The sequence below is a fragment of the Eptatretus burgeri genome, chromosome 17, assembly GCF_056783735.1.
Source record: "Eptatretus burgeri isolate ZD-2024b chromosome 17, Ebu_testis_v1, whole genome shotgun sequence".
Classification (NCBI taxonomy): Eukaryota; Metazoa; Chordata; class Myxini; order Myxiniformes; family Myxinidae; genus Eptatretus; species Eptatretus burgeri.
In genome coordinates, this window is record NC_140977.1 from 16053908 (window position 1) to 16077938 (window position 24031).

The 24031-nt window shown below is 43.2% G+C and overlaps 1 protein-coding gene and 1 long non-coding RNA gene across 2 annotated transcripts in view; both read right to left on the minus strand.

Annotated features, from left to right (window-relative positions):
• The window catches only part of LOC147009394 (uncharacterized), a 33922-nt gene extending 10748 nt beyond the window's left edge, over positions 1-23174 (minus strand). Inside the window, exons 1-2 of the mRNA XM_085862086.1 lie at positions 23020-23174; positions 10657-10795 (exon numbers count right to left, since the gene is read on the minus strand). Coding sequence (XP_085718212.1) covers positions 10657-10795; positions 23020-23043 — 163 coding nt within the window. The 5' untranslated portion in view covers positions 23044-23174. The remainder of the gene's footprint in view (positions 1-10656; positions 10796-23019) is intronic.
• LOC147009395 (uncharacterized) lies at positions 18374-22457 on the minus strand. The gene is made up of 2 exons (XR_015052880.1): positions 22318-22457; positions 18374-21502 (listed from the first exon to the last, which is right to left on the minus strand). It is a non-coding gene; the product is annotated as an uncharacterized LOC147009395 (long non-coding RNA).
• Positions 23175-24031: the final 857 nt, after the last annotated feature.

The window sequence follows — 24031 nt, forward strand, 5'->3', positions numbered from 1 at the left end:
GTTGGTGGCAGGATTTGCACTCCGACATCCATAAAAACCATTCATTCCACAAAACATACAAAAAGCATTTTTTAAAAATCTGAAAACCCACTCTGTGGAAGTACTTCCTGTGCAGCTGCCGTTCACAGGGCAACTCACCGGATGACAGGATTGGGGCAAAGCCCTCGGGTCCCCCAATCTTTGATGATAGGGTAACCACGGGGTAATCTTCCCGGGTCAGATTGCGGCCGTGTATGTCGGGGTGGTGCTGAGGTGTCATCCACCAGATGGAGGTCTCCTTGGGTTAACCTGTGGCTCTTCGGGTGAGTGCCCAGAATGTCCCATCCCAAAGAGAGGATGATCACCTGTCTCTGTTATCATCTGAGCTCAAGCATTTGGACATCGGTATTTCAGCACTCTCTGAGGTTCGGAGACAGGATTGCGGCAAGATCATGGCGGATGGAGAGACACCTACTTTTGGTCTGGTCGCTCTGATGGTTACCATGCCCAAGGAGTTGCTGAAGCTGTGTTCAATAAGCTGACTCCAATGATAATTGAGGTAACACCGGTCAACGTGCGTATTATGACGAAGGATTCATCACTCCTTGGGTGTCATTTCCCTGGTCTCTGTGTATGCTCTGACTGAGGCGAGTGATCTCACCGTGAAGGACGCATTCCATGCCACGCTCGGGTTTGTGGTTGATCAGTGCCCCAGGCGAGATACACTTCTAGTCTTGGGGAATTTCAATGCATCGACTGGAACTGATAGGGATGGTTATGAGACATGTGTTGGTCCCCATGGGTCTGGAACTGTGAACCAGAATAGCACCAAGTTTCTTGACTTTGAAAGAAGTCATGGACTTAGGGTGGCTGATTCATGGTTTCAGCGCCCAGAGGCTCATCACTGGACTTGATATTCCAACACTGGCGGTGTGGCAAAGGAGACTGACCATGTGCTCGTTGATGGTTGCTGGAGGATGATCCAGAACTGCAGTGACTACCGGAGTGCTCAGTTCCTCAAAACTCACCACAGGGTTGTTGTAGCAACTCTGAAGTTGCAGCTTAAATCCAGGAGAATGGTACCATCCCAGCCGAGGCTCGATGTTGGCAAGCTCACGGATGAGAAGGCAGCCGAGGAGTTTGCGAACAGGCCGAGTGTGGATTCGGGGGTTCTGCATGCATTGGCAGATCCTGAAGAGTTGTGGGGTGCCTTCAAGACCACCATTCTTGATGTTGCTGGTAGATGTCTTGGAACTGACCATAGGACGAAAAATAATTTTGTCTCTCAAGGGACACTGAATACCATTGACCAGAGTCACAGGGTCAGGCTGAATGGCAAAGCTGAGCTGTTCAGGGAGCGAAGGCATAAAACTACATGTGCACTTAAGGCCCAGTCACACCTTGACGTTTTAGCCAGCAATGGCAACGTATCAAAATGTATGTAAAACGCTGGCTTACGCTGAACTTTTGATGTTTTTTTTTAAAAGATTCGGACGTATTCATAACGAGTTGGTCGTATGCATAACATATTAGTAACGGATACAGAACGTTTCGTTGTCTTATAGAAAACATACCAACGAATGCTTAGCCTGTTGTCGGCATTCACAAGCTATGCCCAACGATAGTCTAACTTATGCATAGCGCGCTGCACGTATCGCTGACGATCACGTGGTGTAGCCTATTAAAAGGCTGCCTCACAATGATTCAAATCATAACCGCCTGAGAATTGTAAGTATCAACCACGCAATCACACCTTGGCGATCTTGCCAGCGTATGCCAACCTCTGAAAAATGCGTCTCAAACGCTGGCACACGTCGAATACGGTATGGGTAAGTTTGGTATACATGAATAGAACGCTAAAGTACATCTTGAAATTTTAAACGCGTTAAAAATTTTACGTCGTACAGTGGTGCCCCCAGAATCCGAATTTAATTCGTTCCAGTAGGCTGTTCGGATTCCAAAACTATTTTCCCAATAAGAAATAATGGAAAGTGAATTCATCCGTTCCTGGGCCCCAAGAAAACCCACTTTCAAGACACTTTCAACTAAAATTACCCATGTTTAAGGTAAAATAAGATGAGTAAATGACCTTTTCTGGGTCATGAATCTTCTTCCAAGCCTGGGGGATGAGCAGAAGCGTTGTCGCTTCTTCCATCAGGTCTGGATGCAGCTCCGGCCTATCAGTGGCCATCGGTATCCAAAACGTAAACTGTTCAGCCTGGTGGAGGTATGTAATTAACCATGAAGCACCAAATGGTGTTTTATATCCCAGTAAACTCTGTGGAGACACAAACGTGCCGTTTTCACCACACAGTTCCACGGGAGAGAATCAAGAGGTGAAGCGATTGGGTGACGCAGCATAACATCACTACCATGCACGCAAAAAAAAACGTTGAGTTTGTTAAAGCCGATTCGTCAGAGGGTTCATTGAATGAGTTCGCTTCACGATGGGTTTTCGCGCTTTTATCGCTTCTTTATTTTTCATAATATCTTACACACGGTCGATTTCGGCAGCTCGAACATGGCAGCAAGATCAGACACACACGTACCGCTCTCATGCTTAGCGATAAGTTCTTTCTTCAACTCAATTGTCGTTCTCACAGACTTCCTCTTATTCCTATTTGCTTCACTGCTCTTCTTGGGTGCCATGGTGAATGCACAAGGGAGATGATTGAAAAAGAAAAATGCACAAATCAAGGTGAAAAAACGAGGTAAAGTAGCGATCGACACACGAGAGATGCTTTCACGAGTACTTCCACCGACGAACCGAATGAACAAAGCGCGAAGATGCGGGTCGAACAGGCGGGGGAGACGCACGTGAACAAACATGAACGCCACGTTGTGTTCGGTTTCAAAAATGTGTGCGGTTTTTAGGGCAAAATTTTCCCGAAAAAATTATTTGGATTCCAATTTGTTCAAACAATGGGGCGGTCGGATTCTGGGGGCACCACGGTACTTGCCGTATGCCTTACACATTCTGCATGCAATGGGAATAAGTTGTACGCACGATATGCGATTGTTGGCACACGTCGACAAAAGTTACTTGTAAGTTACTCATAAGTCGAAACACGTCGAGGTAATGGTTAGCGTCAGTTTTCCAGACTCCCTGTTTTTTTTTCTTCGGTATGACGGTGATGTTGACACTTCGATTTTTAGTGCGGTTATAATATAATATAATTAATAGGCTGCCGCTCAACGATTTAAATCATAACCGCACGAAAAATTGAAGTGTCAACACCACCGTCATAACGAAGCAAAAAAACCCCCCAAAAAACAGGGAGTCTGGAACACTGACGCTAACCATTACCTTGACGCGTTTCGACTTATAAGTAAATTACAAGTAACGTGTGTGGACGTGTGTCAACAATCGCGGAACGTGCCTACAACACGTTACTCATAGGTTAGAAATAAGTTTCGGGTACGCTAAACATTACCTCGACGTGTTTCGACTTATGATTAACTTAAAAGTAACGTGTGTCAACGATCGCATAACATGCCTACAACTTATGGCCAGTGTAGTGGAACTTGTGAGTCATAAGTCTTAAGGCATAAGTTAATAAGTAAGTCTTAAGGCATTAATCATAAGTCATAAGGCATAAGTCTTAAAATTTCAAGCATGCTAAAATTTGAGGACAACCACAGAGTACAACGATGAAAGCCAGCATACTACGACGTATGGCAGTGTTTTTCAGCGTGCTCTTAATGTTTCCAAAACTTACCCAAAACGTATTCGACGTGTGCCAGCGTTTTAGACAAATTTTTCAAAAATCGGCATAAGCTGGCTAAAACGTCAAGGTATGTCTGGGCCTTTAGGGTGGACAAGGAGGCCTATGTGTGAGGAATCTCTGAGGGTGAAGAGCATCACGTGTGGTCAAGTGATTCTCATCCTACTTCCAGGGAAATTCACGCATTGCGTTCATCCAAGCCCATCCCTCGCTGTATTGCAGTTAGAGCAGAGAGTGGTGGGCTCTTGACAGAGGAGTCCAAAGTGAAGGCCCGCTGGGCCGGTTACTTTCAGCGGCTGTACCAGGCTGATCCACCAGCTGTCAAGATGAATGTCAGGGGTGTTACTATCCCTATTGCTGACCCTCAAGTCAACTGTGGTCCACCTTCATTTGAGAAAAACAGAGTGGTGAACCGATTGAAACGGGATACCCTTGCCGTTGCATGCAGTTCTGTGCTCTACCTGGAACACAGGCATTATTCCAACTGACTGGAAGAGGGGCCTTATCCCTCTCGGGAAAGGGAAGGGTGATCGCCAAGACCGCAACAGCTACCGAGGGGTGACGCTGCTCTCAGTGCCGGACAAGGTCTTTGCCCGGATAATTATTGACAGGGTTCACCACTATCTGCTTGAGCACCACCTTCCAGAGCAGTCAGGGTTTCAACCAAAGAGGTCAACGATTGACGGTATCCTTGCTCTTGGGGGTCCTCACCAAATGCGGATGAGAGTTTCGGCAGGGGCTGTTTGCAGCCAATGTTGATCTCTGTAAAGTGTTTGAATTCAGTGAATTGGGATGACCTCTGGAGGATTCGTGGTCTTCATGGGGTGCCACCAAAACTGATCAATCTGATGTCTGAACGAAACTCTGGGACAGAATGCTGTGAGATGTGGTGATACCATCTCTGACTTATTTCTGGTTGTTACTGGAGTTCGTCAGGGGGTGTGTACTGGCCCACACAATTTTCAGCACTTGTATGGACTGGATTTTGGGGAGGATGTCGGAGAGATCAAGTGCGGTGCATTGTTTGGGAATGTCAAGATCTCTGACCTTGATTTCGCAGATGATGCAGTCATCTTCGTGGAGACACAAGATATCCTTTTGGGGGCCGTCGAGGTGCTAAATGGAGAGCCGGAGCCACAGGGATTACGTGTTTCCTGAGTCAAATCTAATATCCAGGCTTTCAATGACATCTTGGATGCTGCTATCTTGTCCGTACCCGTTTCAGGTGAGGATGTTGAGGTCACGGAGAAATTCACTTATCTTGGTTGTGATATTCATGTCTCTGCTGGCTGTGAACCAGAGGTCAACACACGTCTGGGTCAGGCCTGGGCAGTCATGGATCCAACGGATCATGGGGTGTGGCACTGCCAGTACCTGAGGATGAAAGTCCAAGTCTTCAGGTCCTTGGTGCTTCCAGTCTTGATCTATGGATGTGAGACAAGAACTCTGACCAGGGATCTGACAGAGACTTAATTCCTTTGGTGCCGGGTCTCTTCGGAGAATCCTTGGCTATCGCTCGTCAGACTCTGTATCCAACAAGTGGTTGCCAAGAGAGACTCAATTGAGATTTGTTACCTGCATCGTCCGTGAGCGTCAGTTTTGGCTGTCTGGACATGTGGCTCGTTTTCCTGATGCTGGTCCTACTCACCAGATTCTCTCAGCGAGGGAGCCTCGTGAGTGGAGGAGGCCAATGGGCCGACTATGTGCCTCATGGTTGAGGCAGGTTGATCAGCAGCTAAAGGAGATGGGGATGGGCCAGGCATCTGTTTGGGGGTTGGCCAGATGGTGGCCCTGTAGTTCTGGCAGAAAGTGGATGCAGCAGAGTGCTGCTCCGGTGCATGCGCCCATACCTGACCTGACCCCACAAGATTGACATTAATGTCCTGGTAGGTTTTCATTTCCACTTTCACAAATCAATGTGGAAAAAGTAACTTTTATTAAATGCAGGCAGTCTTGTGTTACATACAATTGGCAATATTGTGTATTCAATACGATTAAAATAGCTAAACAAGAAAAAGCAATCTGAGATTGCAGACCCACTGCACCAGGACTCGTTTTGTGTGGTGTATTTTGTGTGACCTTCATGTATTGGTGTGTGTCCTAATTAATAAGACATAATTAGAAATAGCACTTTATAACTGCTGGCAGTGATGACCGGGTACCAAGACGTCCCGCTTTGATCTGACACTTGACCCTGACCCATGATTTTTTTTTTTTATTATTGAATTGAATTAAAATAAATTAAATTCAAATCAAATGGAAGACCAAATCGGTGCAGTCCTGCATTGGAGTCATCAGAAGGAACCCAAACAAGCAAAAAGCAATGATGAAGTCATCAGGAGGAACCTGGATAGGATTCTCATTTCAGCTGCTGCTCCTCTATGTCCAAACACATCCAAGCACAGCCAAATGAGCCTTATTCAAAAAATAATGATAATAATAATAATAAAACAAGTAATTCGACTGCGCGCATTTGACGGGTATGCATCCGCTCTCCCACACAAACACTTGATTATTGACATATTTGACCCTTGACCTTTATCATATCGGGCCTCAAATCTAATCAGTTAATTGCCCTGTCTAACTTTACCTTTGAACCTAGTTTGATGAAATTCTGTCCAATATTTCTTGAGTTAGGGTGTCAACAGTAATATTTCAGAGTTTGACCTTGACCTTTTGCACATCTGGGCCAAAATCTAATCACTTAATTGCGCCGTCTTACTTTACCTTTTACCAAGTTTGATGAAATTCTACAATTAGCTTCTTGAGTTATCGCGTAAAAGAAAATCCAGACGGACGAACGGACGGACAGACGGACAACACGGAAACCAAGGGTGCCGGAGGTATAATTTTTTTTTTTTAAAGCCCCCAAAAACCCAGATCAAAAAAAAATTAAAATCATTTTGGCTGCCAGACCATGTGTCCGATAAAGTTGAAATTTAAAACATGTATTCCCTATCACTACTACATCATAATTTTGAAGTTTCACGTCAATTGATATCGTGGTTCCAGAGAAAACATTATTTAATATTTTTCTTATATCCAATATGGCTGTCAAACCATGCTACTTTTCAATTATTCCTTACCAAATTTGTACAAGCATGCCTTGGGGAACATTTGTGTAAAGTTTCCCTTCGATCTGTCCAGCCCTTCTGGAGAAGAATTTTATGTATTAGGGTAAATCCAATATTGCTGCCAAACCATGTGACCTATGACATCATATTTGTGAAACTTTTGCTCCTCATGGAAATGCGGTCATTTGTGAAATGTTTCACCACAATCTGTTCAGCCATTTCAAAGAAGAAAGTTTTTGAAGGTTTTTTGTTTGAAAAAGATATGACTGCCGAATCATGTGACCAATGACGTCATCAAAAAAAATTTGTGGACCATTTTATCCCGAGATGACCGTCAAAAATGTTCATCCTCATTGGATGCAGCATTCTCCATATGCAATTATGATGTTATAACGAAGGCACCAATGACGTCATACTTATTCCCCATGAGTACTTGCTCGGTACCAAGTCTCAATTTTTTTACTTGGTGCAGTTTCAGAGATACAGAGGTACAAAGTTTTTCTATTTTTCCAATACAGCTGCCACACCACGTGACCCATGATATTATAATTATCATGAGAACATTCTACATGAGTAGTCGCACGTATGGTGAAAATTAAGTCTCAATCCAACAAGTATTTGTGGAGAAAAACATGAAAGTTCTGTGCGAACAAACAAAAACTAGCATTCAGACACAAATGCAATGCCCTCTCGTTTGGTGCAGTAATATTGCATTAAAATTAACTCGAGTTCAACATTGAAGAGAGAAAATAAAACATTTCCCCACGGGAACAGCATTGTGTCAAACAAAGCATTACGTTCGGAAGAAACTGCTTCAATGTGATGAGATGCTTCTTCCCCGACCACAATTTCAGTGGGAATTTCACCACCACCCAAAATCACAACCAACAAAATAGAGGCAAGAAAAATGGAGAGAAACCAAAATAGAGAACATTTTCTCCCAATCCTGCATTGATTGGCAATTTAACCACAATTGCGATAAAACATGACTTGTTTTTTTTTTTGTCTCAAAAGTCAACCTTCATGGAAAACTAAAGAAGAAGACGTCGTGCACGGCACACATGATTCTTGCAAAATCCATAAAACAAATTTGACGTCAATAATAATTATTGGTGGTTGACTTCAATGACCAAATATGCAACTCCTCTTCGAATTTCAAGTCAATCGGATGAAAATTGAGGAATTGAAAAATCTTATCGAAGTTGTTGACCTTTGGCCTATGTTGACCTTTTTACCTATCTCAAAAACAATAGGCTTCTTCCTTATGACAAACTCTACCATGTGGTGAAGCTTCATGAAGATTGGTTTAAAATTGTGACCTGTAGGCGACAAACAGACAGACAAACAAGACAGACAGACAGACAGACAGACAGACAAACAGAATAACAAAATCAACGAACCGATATACTTGAAAAAAAACTTCAATTTTGCAAGTAATGAGAAAGTGGCACATTAACAGATTGACAAATGCAGATAATGGAATGAATAAACCAAAGCTTCGACATGTGACCATTTGATAATGGGAGTGGAAAGGATCAAAATAGACAGCAAATGTAGAAAAGCTCAGGAGTGGGTTTGGAAAAGTCATGTGTTGTTGAGAAATTGTAATGATGGACTGAACCGGCAAGATACCCGAGAGGTATGCACACACGTCTTTGGGCTACCTAGTCTCAGTTCAAATCTCGACCCACTTTCAACTGCCAACCTAGTTTTTCACATGCAGTGAATTCATCCGTGTATCCTTTGCTGTCCCTTGGATGAACATTAACTGTGTCCCATTTGCTAGCAGTGGTGATGCTACATTTTTTTTTGGTCCGCTGGGTCACCTAAAGAGATATTTTGGTGACCTGCATATTATTTGATGATGAACGAGTTCATAAAAATCAGTATAAATGTTTAAATTACTATTTCTCATGACATATCGATCAAATTTCAGTGCTTTTCACACCAACAACCTCGTAACTCGTAATCACAAAGCACTACCATCTGCTATTTAATAATCTACCCACTAACTCAGAACAAAATAATTTGGACAGCAGTATCTTGCTATCGCATGAGCATTTTGGAATCGATGCTTCAGTTTATGCACTGTTTGTTCGTTCATTTTCGTTGTCATTTTTCCTGCTGTTGATCTTCCAGGCTCTGCCTCTCCAGTTTTCTTCTTTGCCATTGCGTGCTTGTGATTTTCAATATCCTGGTACTTTTGTACATTACACTTCTTGAAGTTGGTGCACCTGGGGTGAAACACATTTTGCTTCTTTCCTGCCTCCAAAACTCTGACATTCTCCCTGCACACCTTGGAGAACATCATGTCGCAATCTTCCTCATAACTAAGCCACAGAAACTCTCTCTCCCATTCCGGTCGACACTTCCTCATCCATTTCTCAAGTTCGTATTACCGTTTGACCTGCTCCCTTTTTTCTGCTCATTTCTTTTTCGGATTCGATACATTTTGTAAATAACGCCACATGATGGAAACCTCAGTCCATGTCTTCTCTGAGATGGAGTCGCTGCACCATGTGATCAAATGGGTCATTGCAGTTTCTCATAAAATTAGACAGCTAAGAAGTCGTGGTGCACAATACACCAATTTCTGGCACTATATACATGGGTTCACATAACTGGTACACAGGTGCTCATGCACGGTGGAAATTACAAAAAAACACAAAACTAAATTTGTACTTCAAAAATGATAAAACAGCTCAAAAGTGTACTCCTAACACAACAGAGGCTTTTGATGGAAGGTTTTCTCAACTCGTGCAGGTAAGTAATGGTCTCCATGATAATGAAGCAAACTGATATACTAGGATTCCAAAATTTCAGTGTACAAAATTAAGTTAATAAATTATAACATCATAACTTGTAAGATTTAACAAAAATATATCTAAGGAGAACAAATGAATGAAGAGGAAGAAGAGGTGGTTCTCTCAGCTCATGTTTTTCGTTCCTAAAAGTTAATAAATTACAACATCCTCGATAGCCAGTTGGCCTTCAAAGCTAGAGTGGGCATCCTCCATTGTGAAAACTACTTCCTGAGTCCACCTGAACTGTTATCCAACAAGGCCTCCATCAGAAGCCTGATGAACTGCTGCTCTCCCCTCTGTATAGACACCCCTTCCTCACATATTGATCAGCTTGACAATGAGAAAACCAAGGCCTTCAAAATTATTGGAATATCCAGCAATGAAGTTTAGTCACTGGACCGATCACTTTCACATCACAGAAAGGTTCGTGTTCTTTTTTGTCTCCTGCCTCCTTACTGGTCTTTCACACACTACTCTTTCCATGCTTCCACCCTCCCATCCACCCCCAGAGGTTTCTGCATGGAACACACTATTCACGAGCAAACCCATTCTCGTAAAACGCCAAAAAATCCAGAATCTCTAGTCGCATCCACACTTTCATTCCTGTCTGTGGATAAAACTTCCACCTTCTCTTCAATCTCATTCCCCCCTCAGGTCTTCAAGACAGCTGTTCACAAACATCTGAGATCCTCCATCAAACCATGATTTTTTGCACCCCAAATGACCCCATTCCAAAGCAATCTCTTTTTCCAGGTCATTGTAATTTTTTCCCCTTCTTCCTCATCTCTTTATATTGTTGGTTGGTTGATTTATTACTTTTCTGTTTCGTCAACACTTTCCCCTTCCTCTTCTTCTGTCGTTTCATTCAACTTGTGTGCAGCTTGTTCACCCTGATGTGTCCTTCTACCCCACCCCTGACCCCTTAATCTCATTTCCACTTATACTCTGCTATTGTTTCCCCCTTTCTATTCTGCTCTTGCTCTTTCATGACCCTCTATCATGTGTACAAAAAAAAACAAAAAATTTGGCACTAAACAAACACAGATCCCATCAGAAGTGAAGATCATAACTCACCATTCAACTGGTCGCTTTGCTCCTCTTCCACACCAAAGGAGTCCACATCCTCTATTTTTATCTGTAGAATCTCAGGAAATCCTTCCAGCTCCTCAACCTTCATTTCACACTCGAGCACAGTCGGCTGTTCCGATTCCAGCTGCACATGACAAGAATCCTTCAATCAGCCAACTTGAATGTACAGTACAGGGTGGGTGAAGCTTTCAAGAGTCAGGGAACACACCACTCTTCCTGATGTTTGCTCCACCCTGAGTACCTTGATCCCAAACAGTATTTACAGTGGGGAGAACAAGTATTTGATACACTGCCGATTTTGCAGGTTTTCCCCACTTACAAAGCACGTGGAGGTCTGTAATTTTTATCATTGTTACACTTCAACTGTGAAAGACGGAATCTAAAACAAAAATCCTGAAAATCACATCGTATGATTTTTAAATAATGAATTTGCATTTTATTGCATGAAATAAGTATTTGATCCATCAGAAAAACAGAACTTTATATTTGGTACAGAAACCTTTGTTTGCAATTACAGAGATCAGACGTTTCCTATAGTTCTTAACCAGGTTTGCACAGACTGCAGCAGGGATTTTGGCCCACTCCTCCATTCCGATCTTCTCCAGATCCTTCAGGTTTCGGGGCTGTCGCTGGGCAACACAGACTTTCAGCTCCCTCCAAAGATTTTCCATTGGGTTCAGGTCTGGAGACTGGCTCGGCCACTCCAGGACCTTGAGAAGCTTCTTCCGGAGCCACGCCTTAGTTGCCCTGGCTGTGTGTTTCGGGTCGTTGTCATGCTGGAAGACCCAGCCACGCCCCATCTTCAATGCTCTTGTTGAGGGAAGGAGGTTGTTGGACAATATCTCGCGATACATGGCCCCATCCATCCTCCCCTCAATACGGTGCAGTCATCCTGTCCCCTTTGCAGAAAAGCATCCCCAAAGAATGATGTTTCCACCTCCATGCTTCACGGTTCGGATGGTGTTCTTGGGGTTGTACTCAGCCTTCTTCTTCCTCCAAATACGGCGAGTGGAGTTTAAACCAAAAAGCTCTATTTTGGTCTCATCAGACCACATGACCTTCTCCCATTCCTCCTCTGGATCATCCAGATGGTCATTGGCAAACTTCAGACGGGCCTGGACATGCGCTGGCTTGAGCAGAGGGACCTTACGTGCACTGCAGGATTTTAATCCATGACGGCATAGTGTGTTACTTATGGTTTTCTTAATACTGTGGTCCCAGCTCTCTTCAGGTCATTGACCATGTCCTGCCATGTAGTTCTGGGCTGATCCCTCACTTTTCTCATGATCATTGAGGCTGCACGAGGTGAGATCTTGCATGGAGCCCCAGACCGAGGGAGATTGACTGTAATCTTGAACTTCTTCCATTTTCTAATAATTGCGCCAACAGTTGTTGCCTTCTCACCAAGCTGCTTGCCTATTGTCCTGTAGCCCATCCCAGCCTTGTGCAAGTCCACAATTTTGTTCCTGATGTCCTTAGACATCTCTCTGGTCTTGCCCATTGTGGAGAGGTTGGAGTCTGATTGATTGAGTGTGGACAGCTGTCTTTTATGCAGATAACGAGTTCAAACAGGTGCAGTTAATACAGGTAATTAGTGGAGAATGGGAGGGCTTCTTAAAGACAAAACTAACAGGTCTGTGAGAGCCAGAATTCTTACTGGTTGGCAGGTGATCAAATACTTATTTCATGCAATAAAATGCAAATGAATTATTTAAAAATCATACAATGTGATTTTCAGGATTTTTGTTTTAGATTCCATCTTTCACAGTTGAAGTGTACCTATGATAAAAAATTACAGACCTCTACGTGCTTTGTAGGTGGGAAAACCTGCAAAATCGGCAGTGTTTCAAATACTTGTTCTCCCCACTGTACATGTGAACTACCTCTGTACTTGAGACCTTATCCTTTGCCAAAATCAGTTCCAGCACCTCAAACGTTCACCACACACAAACACACACCTTTTGACACCCCCCAAAAATAAACTGTACATGTTGCAGGTTCTGAAGACAATTCTGTCATTGTATTCCATCTTCTTCTTCATCTTCTTTCGGCTGCTCCCGTTTGGGGTCGCCGCAGCGGATCATCCGTATGATCCGCATAATGATTTGGCACATGTTTTACGCCGGATGCCCTTCCTGACGCAACCCTGGTCGCCTCTTACGACACAGGGATATGGTACACCTATTTTAACCGGGGTATACACCGGCCCAGTACACTGGTACTCATTTCGCCGATCTCGGAAGGATGACAGGCTGAGTTAACCCCCTGGTGTATTAATTCAGTGGCCCAACGGGGCTTGAACCCAGGACCTTTTGGATCCCAAGCCGCTGCCCTAACCACTGCGCCAACACCAGGCTCTGTCATTGTCATTGTATTCTGTCATTCTGATTTTTTTTTTTTTCATCAAAATCATTTCATCAAAATTTTTCATCAAAAAAAATTCATCAAAATTTTTGATGGCAGTGGAAAATGGCTGCCACAGCCATCAGCGGCTGAATTTGAGATGGCCCAATATCCAAATCTGTTCATAATATGTTAGGCTACTAGTGTGCCAAATTTGGTGCTTTCCTCACAAAATGCACAATTGTTTTGCTATATTTAGCTAATTTTCCCCACTACCACAAACACACACATACACATACACCCAAAAAGAAACGGACCCGTCAGGTCTTTATTGGAGGCCTCCAGCTCGAGGAAAGACGAGCTGGGGGTCAGAGCCTATTCTCGGACCTCTCCTCTTCGTGTGGTCTTCGACTATCCGGTGAGGCAGGACTCGAACCCGCCACACAATGCCGCTCCAAGCCCAGGCAAGCGATCCTCGCAGGACAGGCTCGCAGGCACACAGGCCACAAGAGAAGACGCTCTGTTGGCGGGATCTCAGGAAGCGACGACTGGCTTCAGAAGACCACCAGACGTCCGAAAACTAGAAGACAATTCTTCCGACAACCACTCTCGTTTTGGCCCACCCGCGCTTCTCTTATCCCACGCTCTCACTCCTTCATTGGGCAGAGAGAACGCTCTATGCCCATATTTGGAGCCAAGCCAGAACGAAACGCTTGTGCCCATATTTGGGGCTAAGCCAGAGCGCAACGCTTGTGCCCATATTTGGCACGAAGCCAGAGCGTAACGCTTATGCCCATATTTAGGACGAAGCCAGCACACCAACGTCCAGAGAAACCCTGCCTAGCACACTGGACTCCACCCACGTACGGGCTGACATGCACGCGTGCAATGGTGCCGATGGATGATGGTGAAAGGAAGCGAGGGCAGGTGTTGTTGTTGTTGGTAATTTAAATCCTAACTATCAAAATAACTCACAGAGCACGTTCAATTAATCACCCATTAAAAACATAGGACGGGTCCCTAACGAGAAACACATACTTACTGATATAACTGATCTATAGGACCTGGCTGTTGTGTGTAGTAAGCGTCCAAATTCGCAATATAAGACATGCAAAAGTTTTGATATCCATTTAAAATCTGAGCCTGTTCAGCAGTTTTATAACAAAGACATTCAATGGTGAGAAGGCCTTACACACAAGCACAGAGGAGGTGTATGAAGGTGTATTTATGCTGCCATGTAATCCATGCAGCACATATTGCTAATACACAGACAGTTTCCTCACATCACTGGGGTTCAGGTAATAAATCATGAACGCACCTTGAAGAAAATCTGATGGCACAACACCTGGTGAGGTATCCCTGAGTATCAGATCCTTGGTATTTTCATCTTCTTCTTCCTGCTATCCCAATTTCTGAGCTGAATCAATTTCCAAGCTCCATCTTGGAGCTGGCTGGCACTTTGAGAATGAAATTTCACCTTAATAATTGCAATAAAAGTATGCTGGGTTGACACAATTTTGACCTTAACCAAAATAAGATCATGAGCCAATTATATAAATTTAAACATTTTTCAGCAAAACTCGACTTAGGCTTGGCCGAACAGAATGGAATTGCCCTCTCTAAATACTGTAGAAATGTGTATCGACATCATACCCCTCCGAGTTAAAGGTCAGGGTCACACAGAAGTCTGAAAAATATATCACGTATTTTTGTCATAGCTCATTTTGCCAATGTGGAAATCTGAAAGACTTTCCAATTTGTTCTTCCATTGTATTCGTATACCGACATTCAAATTCTGCACCTGATATTTGACCTGCATTCAAATTGTACAGCATCGTTGTGGCCATGTAACCCATGCAATTATACAGGCTCCAGAGGCACCATTCTCCTCCCCTTCTGATTGTGTCTGATCACGGTACACAATGTATGAAGAGATGGTTGTGGTGTGGAATGGGGGGGGGGGGGGGAGGGTGGTGGTCGGTCTCACTTCACTGACAAAATACATCAATTTGTGAGTGGTATTAAACACTGCACAAAAGGAACATGGAAACTCTGAAAAAAAACAAGTCAAGTGATGAAAGGGGGTGGGGGAATGTTCCCCCTACTGTTGAACTAGATAAGATTATTATGAGATTAGGGGGTGAGGTTGGTCGATAAAGCAGGTTAAGTGGAATAACAACTACATTTTAATGTATAAAAATGTGACAAGAATGAAAATAAAATGTGTAAAATGGCTAATGTGTTGAGATTATATGTATAACAAGATAATGGTAAAAGATATGTTATCCTTCAGTGTCAATGTATGTTTGTTCTGTGACTTTCTTCGTAACAACTCTCGAGGAGCATGCAAAGTTCTCATGCATGCGCAATAAAAACGAGTACTCAAGTCGAGTCCGTATTAAAACATGGCGTGTTGTCAGACTCTGTCCAGATCGCGTGAGCAATCCAGTCGATAAGTACGTGCATTACGGCCACCGAGGTGCGACAGCTGGTATCAGAAGTAAACCTGAGACACGAAGGCAGTTTCATGTAAAATGATTGACGTGAAGTACAAAAGTACGTTACTGAACGATGGTTTTAAAATCACTGAAAGACTTTTCCTTCTCCACGCCGACGGCATGGCCAGAATGGCACCAGAGATTTATCTGCTATACTACTATAGAATAGCGGCAAAGCTTGACAAGGAAGAAGAAAATGTACAGGTTAGTACTTTGTTGTTTGCAATGCGTGCAGAGGCTGAGCAGATATTCAGCCAATTCACGTTTTCTGGAGATGAAAATGCTGATGATTTCAATGCAGTGCTGCGTAAATGAAATGATCATTTCACACCAAAAGGAAACACGATTCATGAGAGAGATACCACCTATCAAAGAAACCAAAAGGATGGGGAAAGTGTTGAAGAATACATGAGAAGTTTATATGAACTCTCAGGGGGCTGAATTTGCAAACAAAGAAGAGAATATTAGAGATGGGCTTGTGCTTGAATTAAATGACAAAGAGCTTTTAGAAAAACTTCAATTGTAAAGTGACTCGACTTTGACCATGGCAGTGACTAGAGCTACGCAGTATGAACAGGTCAAATCACAGATTCAGTAACAGAGAGCATTGGCCGTAGATGCAGCACACGTAAAGCATGAACCACACAGAAGTGACACGGACAGGTATAAGCGTGAAGGTGAAGGTTCAACCTGTGGCAGATGTTATGTGCACAAGACTCTTGTCTTGTGCACATAACTCTTGTCCGGACTCTTGTCCGGCAGAAGGAAAGAAGTGCATGAAATGTAGGAAGTTTTCACACACTGCGTGGGTCTGCAGGACAAAAAGTGTAAATGAAGTTGATGCATTTGAACCACGAACACTTACACCATTTTTTTATATATGCCAATTTCAATATACCAAAATACCCACATCGTCCAAACTCCCAGGGAAATTCACCCTCGGCAGGATCTGTGCGATCTGGGCCGTTACCGAGACGAATCCGAGTTGTACCCCGAGCGGAGAGTACCAGATTCCTGCCAGGCAGATTGCAAGATTACGGCAGCAATGAGGCCTCCTAATTCCCGTTCACAGCGCGGCAAACCAATGATAGAAAGGACAAGGACGAGCTGGTACATTCAACAAAAGGGGAAAATTATTTACAACAATCGGGGGACGAGGGGAAGAATAATCGGGAGGGGAACACAGAGCAGAGTTATCACGAATAAGCAAGGCAAATAATGTACAACAAAAAGCAGTTAACAATTCTACATATAGACGGGGCCCACGAACACACACACACGCACACACAGATACACAGAAATGGACCCGTCAGGTGTTTATTGAAGGCTTCCAGCTCAAGGAAAGGGTGAGTTGGAGACCAGAGCTATCTTGGACCTGTCCACCTCATGTGGTCTTCGACGTTCTGGATCGGCGGGACTCGAATCTGCAGCAACAATGCCACTCCAAGTTCCAGGGACGGAGGATGAAGGACGGATGCCAACCAGCATGAGCGCGGACAAGGCAGCGAGCGCAAGCAGGCAAGGGCAGGCGATCTGGGACGATCCGGCAGACAAACCCCAACTCCAACTGCTTCCAGTCGGATCGCGCCTAACAATTATTCACTCCTTCTCCAGAGGGGAGGAGCCACCTCCTCCGACCCGCTCTCACTCCCTGGACGGCTTTGGTGCGCAAATGCGCTCGTCGCTCCCATGATTGGCCAAAAGGGGCGCCAAGTCACGGCGGACCGCCCCTCAAACAGGAAGAGGAGTAATATTATTCTGCGTTGGCTCTCATTGGCCAAACGACAGCAAACTCGCTCGCATCTCTCTAATTGGTCGAGAGACGCCAAGTCCTTCATTGAACTCCGCCCACCACGAGCGTTATTGCCTCAGGATGGAGCGAAGGTGTTGTTGTTAAAGCGAAGATGTAAAAGAAAACCCTGACAATCAAAATAACTCCAGTGCATGAACATTTAATCACCCATTAAACACAGGGGCTGGATTCTAACTACACACATATACTTAACGAAATAACTGAGCTACAGGGACCTGTCTGTTGTGTGCTCATGGCTGCCAGATTCGTAGCAATACATCGTGCAGATAGATAGGAGCAGTAGGAGGGGAGCTGAGGTGTTACCGCAAACACTTCAGACCAAGACCAGCAGATGATCCAGCCGCAGGCAGCGAGCAGCGGCCTGATCACGTTGAAAAATCAACAGGCCCAGTCGACGGGACCACTATCTCAACTTCAGCCATCTGAGCAGATTCAACTCCAGCCGTCAAGGGAACAACCTGTCCCAACATCAGGACAGCCACCGTTTCCGTACTCCACTCAGTGGCAGGGCAGTTGTGAAGCAAAGCACATTCCAGGAGCTACTCATCGACATCGCTGGCTTTGATTATGTTGAAGTCTAAAATGCTGAGCAGAAATCAAGGGGAGCTTTTGAAGTATGTGACTTATAGTAATTATTTTAAAACAATGTTATCGTGATGAATGCTTTCGCTTCCCATGGTTCGAACAATCCGTTTGCTCATTGTATTACAGTGTCACAAGTTAGTTCATTGATTTGTATTGATCTAAAAGGGGAAGATGTGTTGACATTATATGTATAACAAGCTAATGGTAATACTTATGTAACCCTACAGTGTCAATGTTAGTTTTTAATGTGATAATCAACTCCCTGGTGATATGCGAAATCCTCGTACATGCTGACGTGGATTTTTTAAAACCCACCTTGTTGTGATCGTTGTCCTCCTGAAGGATTCTAACTGGCCGATTGTGGAATCCTATTTGACTTCAGAGTTTAACGTTTGTCCGATTTGATTATAAAATCCTACAAAAACCCTATCGACACTGATAAAACTGATGTCCACACAAGTCCTTCCTTGTGAAACAATTTATTTTCTAATTATACACCATACACTTCTCACCCTTGTACAATGAACTTAAGAATCCCCATTGATTGCAATATTACTTGGTTCTATTTCATTGATTCTTACTTTAGTTCAGTTAGACCAACCCGATTCAATTTACTTCTACATTACATCAGAGTTTTATTCTAACTTGGTACTTGGTCAGTTCCAAGGAGTACAAGCCACTGAGATACTATATTTCCTCACGTGCTTGCACTGAAAACAATTTTACATTTCAAAGCATTTATACTTTCATGAGAGAGAGGTTGGGGGATATTCACCCAGACTGTAGACGTGTCCTTTAGACGAAAAGCCACTTCGTACATTTCTAAGCAAAGGATCATTTATCAGCTCAGTCACTCTGCTCCAGAACAACACATTTCTTATCATTTAGGGCAAAAGTCTTTTGGCCAGAAATGACAGCCAATTCAACTTGCATCATAAAAGTTACATTTCTGAAACTCCATTTGTTACAATTTAAAATACATTAATATAAATTTTTCCCCCAAAATGCGCAATAAAAAGCAGGCTGGCCTTTAAGTCGAGTCCATATTGGAACATGGCGTGTTGTCAGACTCTGTCCGATCACGCGAGCAATCCAGTCGATAAAGTACGTGCATTATGGCCATCGAGGTGAGACACAGCTAATGTTAATACAAATTGAGATTGTTGAGTAAATCCACACGACCATTCATTGTACGATGAACAAAACACCCCCCATTAGTAAATGGACTAAGCCACCTGTCCCATGGCGTTGTGGTTTTTAATCAAAAGTCAAAATCAAAAGTCCGTTGGATCAGCTAAAGATGAAAGGTAATTACCGAACAGTGCTGAAAAGGGAAAGATCATTCAACAGAAGGTGAAAATGATTTAAAAAATTAACTTTTTTTTTCATATGAGCGATCGCTGTATGTAAACATTTTCGCGTTTGTGCGCATGCGCGAACTATCGGGTGGCAGTCCAACTTCCGGTCTACTTACGCTTTGTGTGGAGATAAAGTGTGGCGGTATATTTGAATATTGTTTCCTTCAAATTTGATCGATTTAGAACCTGATCATTCCATATGGGCACTCCTTCGATACATTTTCTATCCCTGTCTACCACCGATCGAACGAGATATGGGCTGTTTCACAAGCAGGGTTATCTAGTACAAATAACAAGATGGGGCCATGCCACTATGTTTTGTGTTGGTATAATGGTGTTGTCTAATGCATAACTACACAGGTAGACATGTGTCCCACCTACACCTGTGATGTCTTTGTCACATTGAGCTTATTATTCTATGGAGAGGCAATAATCAGATAAATTTTGACCAATTGCATGTTTCAATTCACTATATCGCCAATTTGTCCAGTCAATTTTATTTAGTCATATTATAATATGCATTCTTTAACACTGAACATATTTTGCATTGAAAGGTCGAATTTGTTCCACAGAAGAAATAAAATTCAGTGTAATTAATTTGCATTATGGGAAATATGTTTTCCTGATCACATCTTTTGTCCGTCAAAAATGTCCTCTCCGGAACACATCATTAATTCTATGGGGAAGGAATGCATATTCTTGGAACTATTCAGCTATTCTGAAGTAACATCCTATTATTGCATGACACTAAAGACAGAAAAGTTTGGGCTTGAGGTGTGTTTACCACAGAGTCATATGTGTGCTGGAAATGCCTGTCCGTCAAAAAGTGTCCTCTCCAGAACAGCTAAAGATCTGCCAACATTTTTTTTGTTATTCCTGCTAGAATCTTGCACATTAAGTTATGCAAATTAGTTGTTTACAACATTAATTTCATGCAATTTATTTTATATTGCAACTATTTGGACCCAGTGTGTAGGTATATAATATGTATTCGTCAAAAAATGTCCTCTCCGGAAGCCAAAACCACAAAAGTCAATTTTCAAGGAAAGAAGTATGAAATAGCTCATTTTATGAGCTATTTCATACTAAACCATAAAATTATGTGCATGAGAAAGATAATAATGCAAACATTGCTGATTTATCATTTTGAATGATTGTATTCTCCAGTTAATTTTAAATAAATTTATTAAATTCATAATATTATACAAGCAGAATGATTTTGAGTCACAAATCCATAGTCCCCCGTACAAAAAAATTATATTAATTTTGACAGTTAATGTCTTGCAATGATTCAAATGGAAAATACAAGAAAATAAAATCGATTTTTAAAAACATGACATCCAATCTTCTCCTCGTTCATAACACATTGACTCTTTGACTTGTAGCTCTGAAATTTTACACATATTATCTCTGGTATATAAGGTAATTTGTGGGCACAAATGCTTTAGAAACATAAATGATAATTTTTTGTCTTTGTGGAACATGGTGGTTACCCTGATTGTGAAACAGCCCATATGAGGAAAAGTTGAAAGTTTGCATGGGTGAAGTGGAGATTGTTCTGCCTGATCCTTATTCCATTCCGACCAGTTGGCGGATATGCAACTCCAAGGCAGCTGCCCTCACTCCAGTACCCCAGAATATATAATTACCTCATTTGAACACCAGGACCATTCACGGGAGAAGCGCTACAGGCCTATAATCATTTCATTTTGGGCCATGTTCATGAGGTGCTCCAGCATGAAATACCCGCAGTTAGTGCTGTTGTTTTCATTAAGGGATTGGTTGTACACGGACAGCGCGTGACCGACAAACCATATGAACCATGGCGTTGCCGAGATAAAACACATGGCTATGTCATAGCGGCCCATTGCAATTGTATGGCAGGTTTGGGCGAGTGCTGTAGCCATGTGGCTGCAATCCTTTTCACAATCGAAGCCGTCACGTGTAGTGGGGTTAATTCAGATGAAGCCTGTACGAGTGTGAAGTGCATATGGAGCAAGTACTATAAAAAGGACGTAGTTCCATCCAGGGCTGAAGATCTGGATCTCAGTCATCCTCATCACGGTTTGACATCACGTAAAAAACGTCGAGTAAGAGAAAGGGTCCCCGAATTAACAGCAGAGGAAGTCGAGCAGCAACTCGACTTTCTGAAGGATGTGTGTCCAGAGGCCGCAGCATGTTGTAAATCGAACGGTGATACCGACACTGCTCCCAGTGATGCAGACTCCATGTATCTGGCAACAGTCACTCACGTTATCGAGAGTATAGCAGGTAAATGAAGCAACAGAATGCAACATATTAGAAAATAGAAAGTACAATGTATTCTAAAAACAAGTATGCGACATAGAATGTACATTGAAAAAATACTTTTAAAACTTTCTTTTTTACATTACAGCAATGGACACATGTACGGTGGAGGAAGTGGTTAAGCGGACATTAGCCACAACGGAGCAAGAAGTCATCAGGCTGTCAAATGCGACAAAGCTGCAGGCAAACTCTGCCCTGTGGCATGCACATCACTGTGGCCGCATAACTGCCAGCATCACTCATACCGTACTCAAATGTAGAGATCCGAAAACTGCCATGAACTAAATCATGAAGCACGATGCAACAGATATTTCTTGTGTGCCGGCTGTGAAATGGGGTATTGACAACGAAGCAACCGCGAGACACGAGTACGGTGCTTATATGTGCCAAATCCATGACAACTTTGAGGTAGAGGAGGCAGGCTTAGTGATCGACGGTAGTTTTCCGTTCATAGCTGAGTCACCGCACGGGATTAGTACATGTACATTGTACATGCCATGCAACTTCAGCAATTGAAATCAAATGTCCATTCAAGTACAGGAGCATCTCGCCAGTAGACCCGAGCGCCATAGGCGATCAACAGTACTGTTTAGATAGCTTCGGTAACTTGAAAAACCCCCACAAATATTCTACCCAGTTATAAACGCAGATGATGGCTTGTAAGTGTGCAAAGTGCGACTTCATTGTATGGACACCACAAGCCATGGTAATATGCACCGTACTTCGAGACGCGGCGTCCTACCTTCTGTGCATGTGTAACGGAAGTCATAATGCCAACCGGCTAACAACTTCCGTATTGTGTGACGTCACGGCGATTGCACGTATTACACGGCAAGAGGGACAGAAATTACATCGATGGGAACTTACGAACCTTGGGGGTGAGTGTGGGGGATGGGGTGAGTGTGGGGGATGGGGTGAGGGTGGGGGGATGGGGTGAGGGTGTGGGTGGGGGGATGGGGTGAGTGTGTGGGTGGGGGGATGGGGTGAGTGTGGGGGATGGGGTGAGGGTGGGGGGAATGTGGGTGAGTGGGGGAGGGGGTGAGAGGTGAGGGGTGAGAGGTAACAAAGTAGATCCACCCTTTACCTTCTCACACGATTCGTCCACCTGACGAGTTCAGTTCAGATTTGATAATTAACTCCCGAACACATCGACCACAGACATGCAGAGACACACGGACAACAAATTGTGTGTTTTAATATGACGACAGGACCTACACTTATCCACCATTGTGATACACGAGGTCCACAAATGACGAAAACCTCCACTGGTCACTTAACGGTCCGAAAAACATGAACGTCACAATGACGTCACGTGGTTACCCTTGGTGATCGCTGATATCTCGTGAAGAAACATGTAATAATCTGCACCACGAGTTTAATGTTACTCACGAAGATGTTTAAAAAACACAAATATTCAACACAACATAAAACTTCCTCTACTCACAACTCGCTTTGGGAAATGTTTCATTCTCGACGCGATTCCCGGGAACACGGATCCTCACTTCGTACACACTCGACACTTCTTCTTCTTCTTCTTCTTAACCCTTTTATACATCACATGTCTCGAATCCCTCTCCATCGTTATCTCATCCGCACAAACGTGTATTATCAGCCGAGAATCTTATTAAAATCATTCCACACAAAAATATCTAACGGTGTTGTCGAATGCATAACCACACAGGGAGTTATCTAAAATATCTAAAAAATATCTAAAAAAATCTAACGGAAAAAGAAGGTTCGACAAGCCAAGCTAGAAGATACACCCCCTTGGTAATTTAAGGGGCCACAGAAGGGTAGTAATAGTAGTCGTAGTAGTAGTGCTTTTGTGAAAATTACCACAATTCTATTGAATGTGGCTCTTTCTCCTCATCCCTGCTCATACACGGTCAGGACTGCAGTAGGTAAGGTGGAACATTTTAAGAGAAAGGGAGGAGAAGAAAAAACAAATGACCAAAATAACACATTTATACGAATGATAACAAAGTACCTTGTGGAGAGATACGCCAAAGTACCTTGTGGATAAATACTACAAAGTACCTTGTGGAGAGATACGCCAAAGTACCTTGTGGATAAATACTACAAAGTACCTTGTGGAGAGATACGCCAAAGTACCTTGTGGATAAATACTACAAAGTACCTTGTGGAGAGATACGACAAAGTACCTTGTGGATAAATACGACAAAGTACCTTGTGGAGAGACAGTACAAAGTACCTTGTGGAGAGACAGTACAAAGTACCTTGTGGGGAGACAGTACAAAGTACCTTGTGGGGAGACAGTACAAAGTACCTTGTGGAGAGAGTACAAAATACCTTGTGGAGAGATAGTACAAAGTACCTTGTGGAGAGATACTACCAAGTACCTTGTGGAGAGATAGTACAAAATACCTTGTGGAGAGATAGTACAAAATACCTTGTGGAGAGATACTACCAAGTACCTTGTGGAGAGATACTACAAA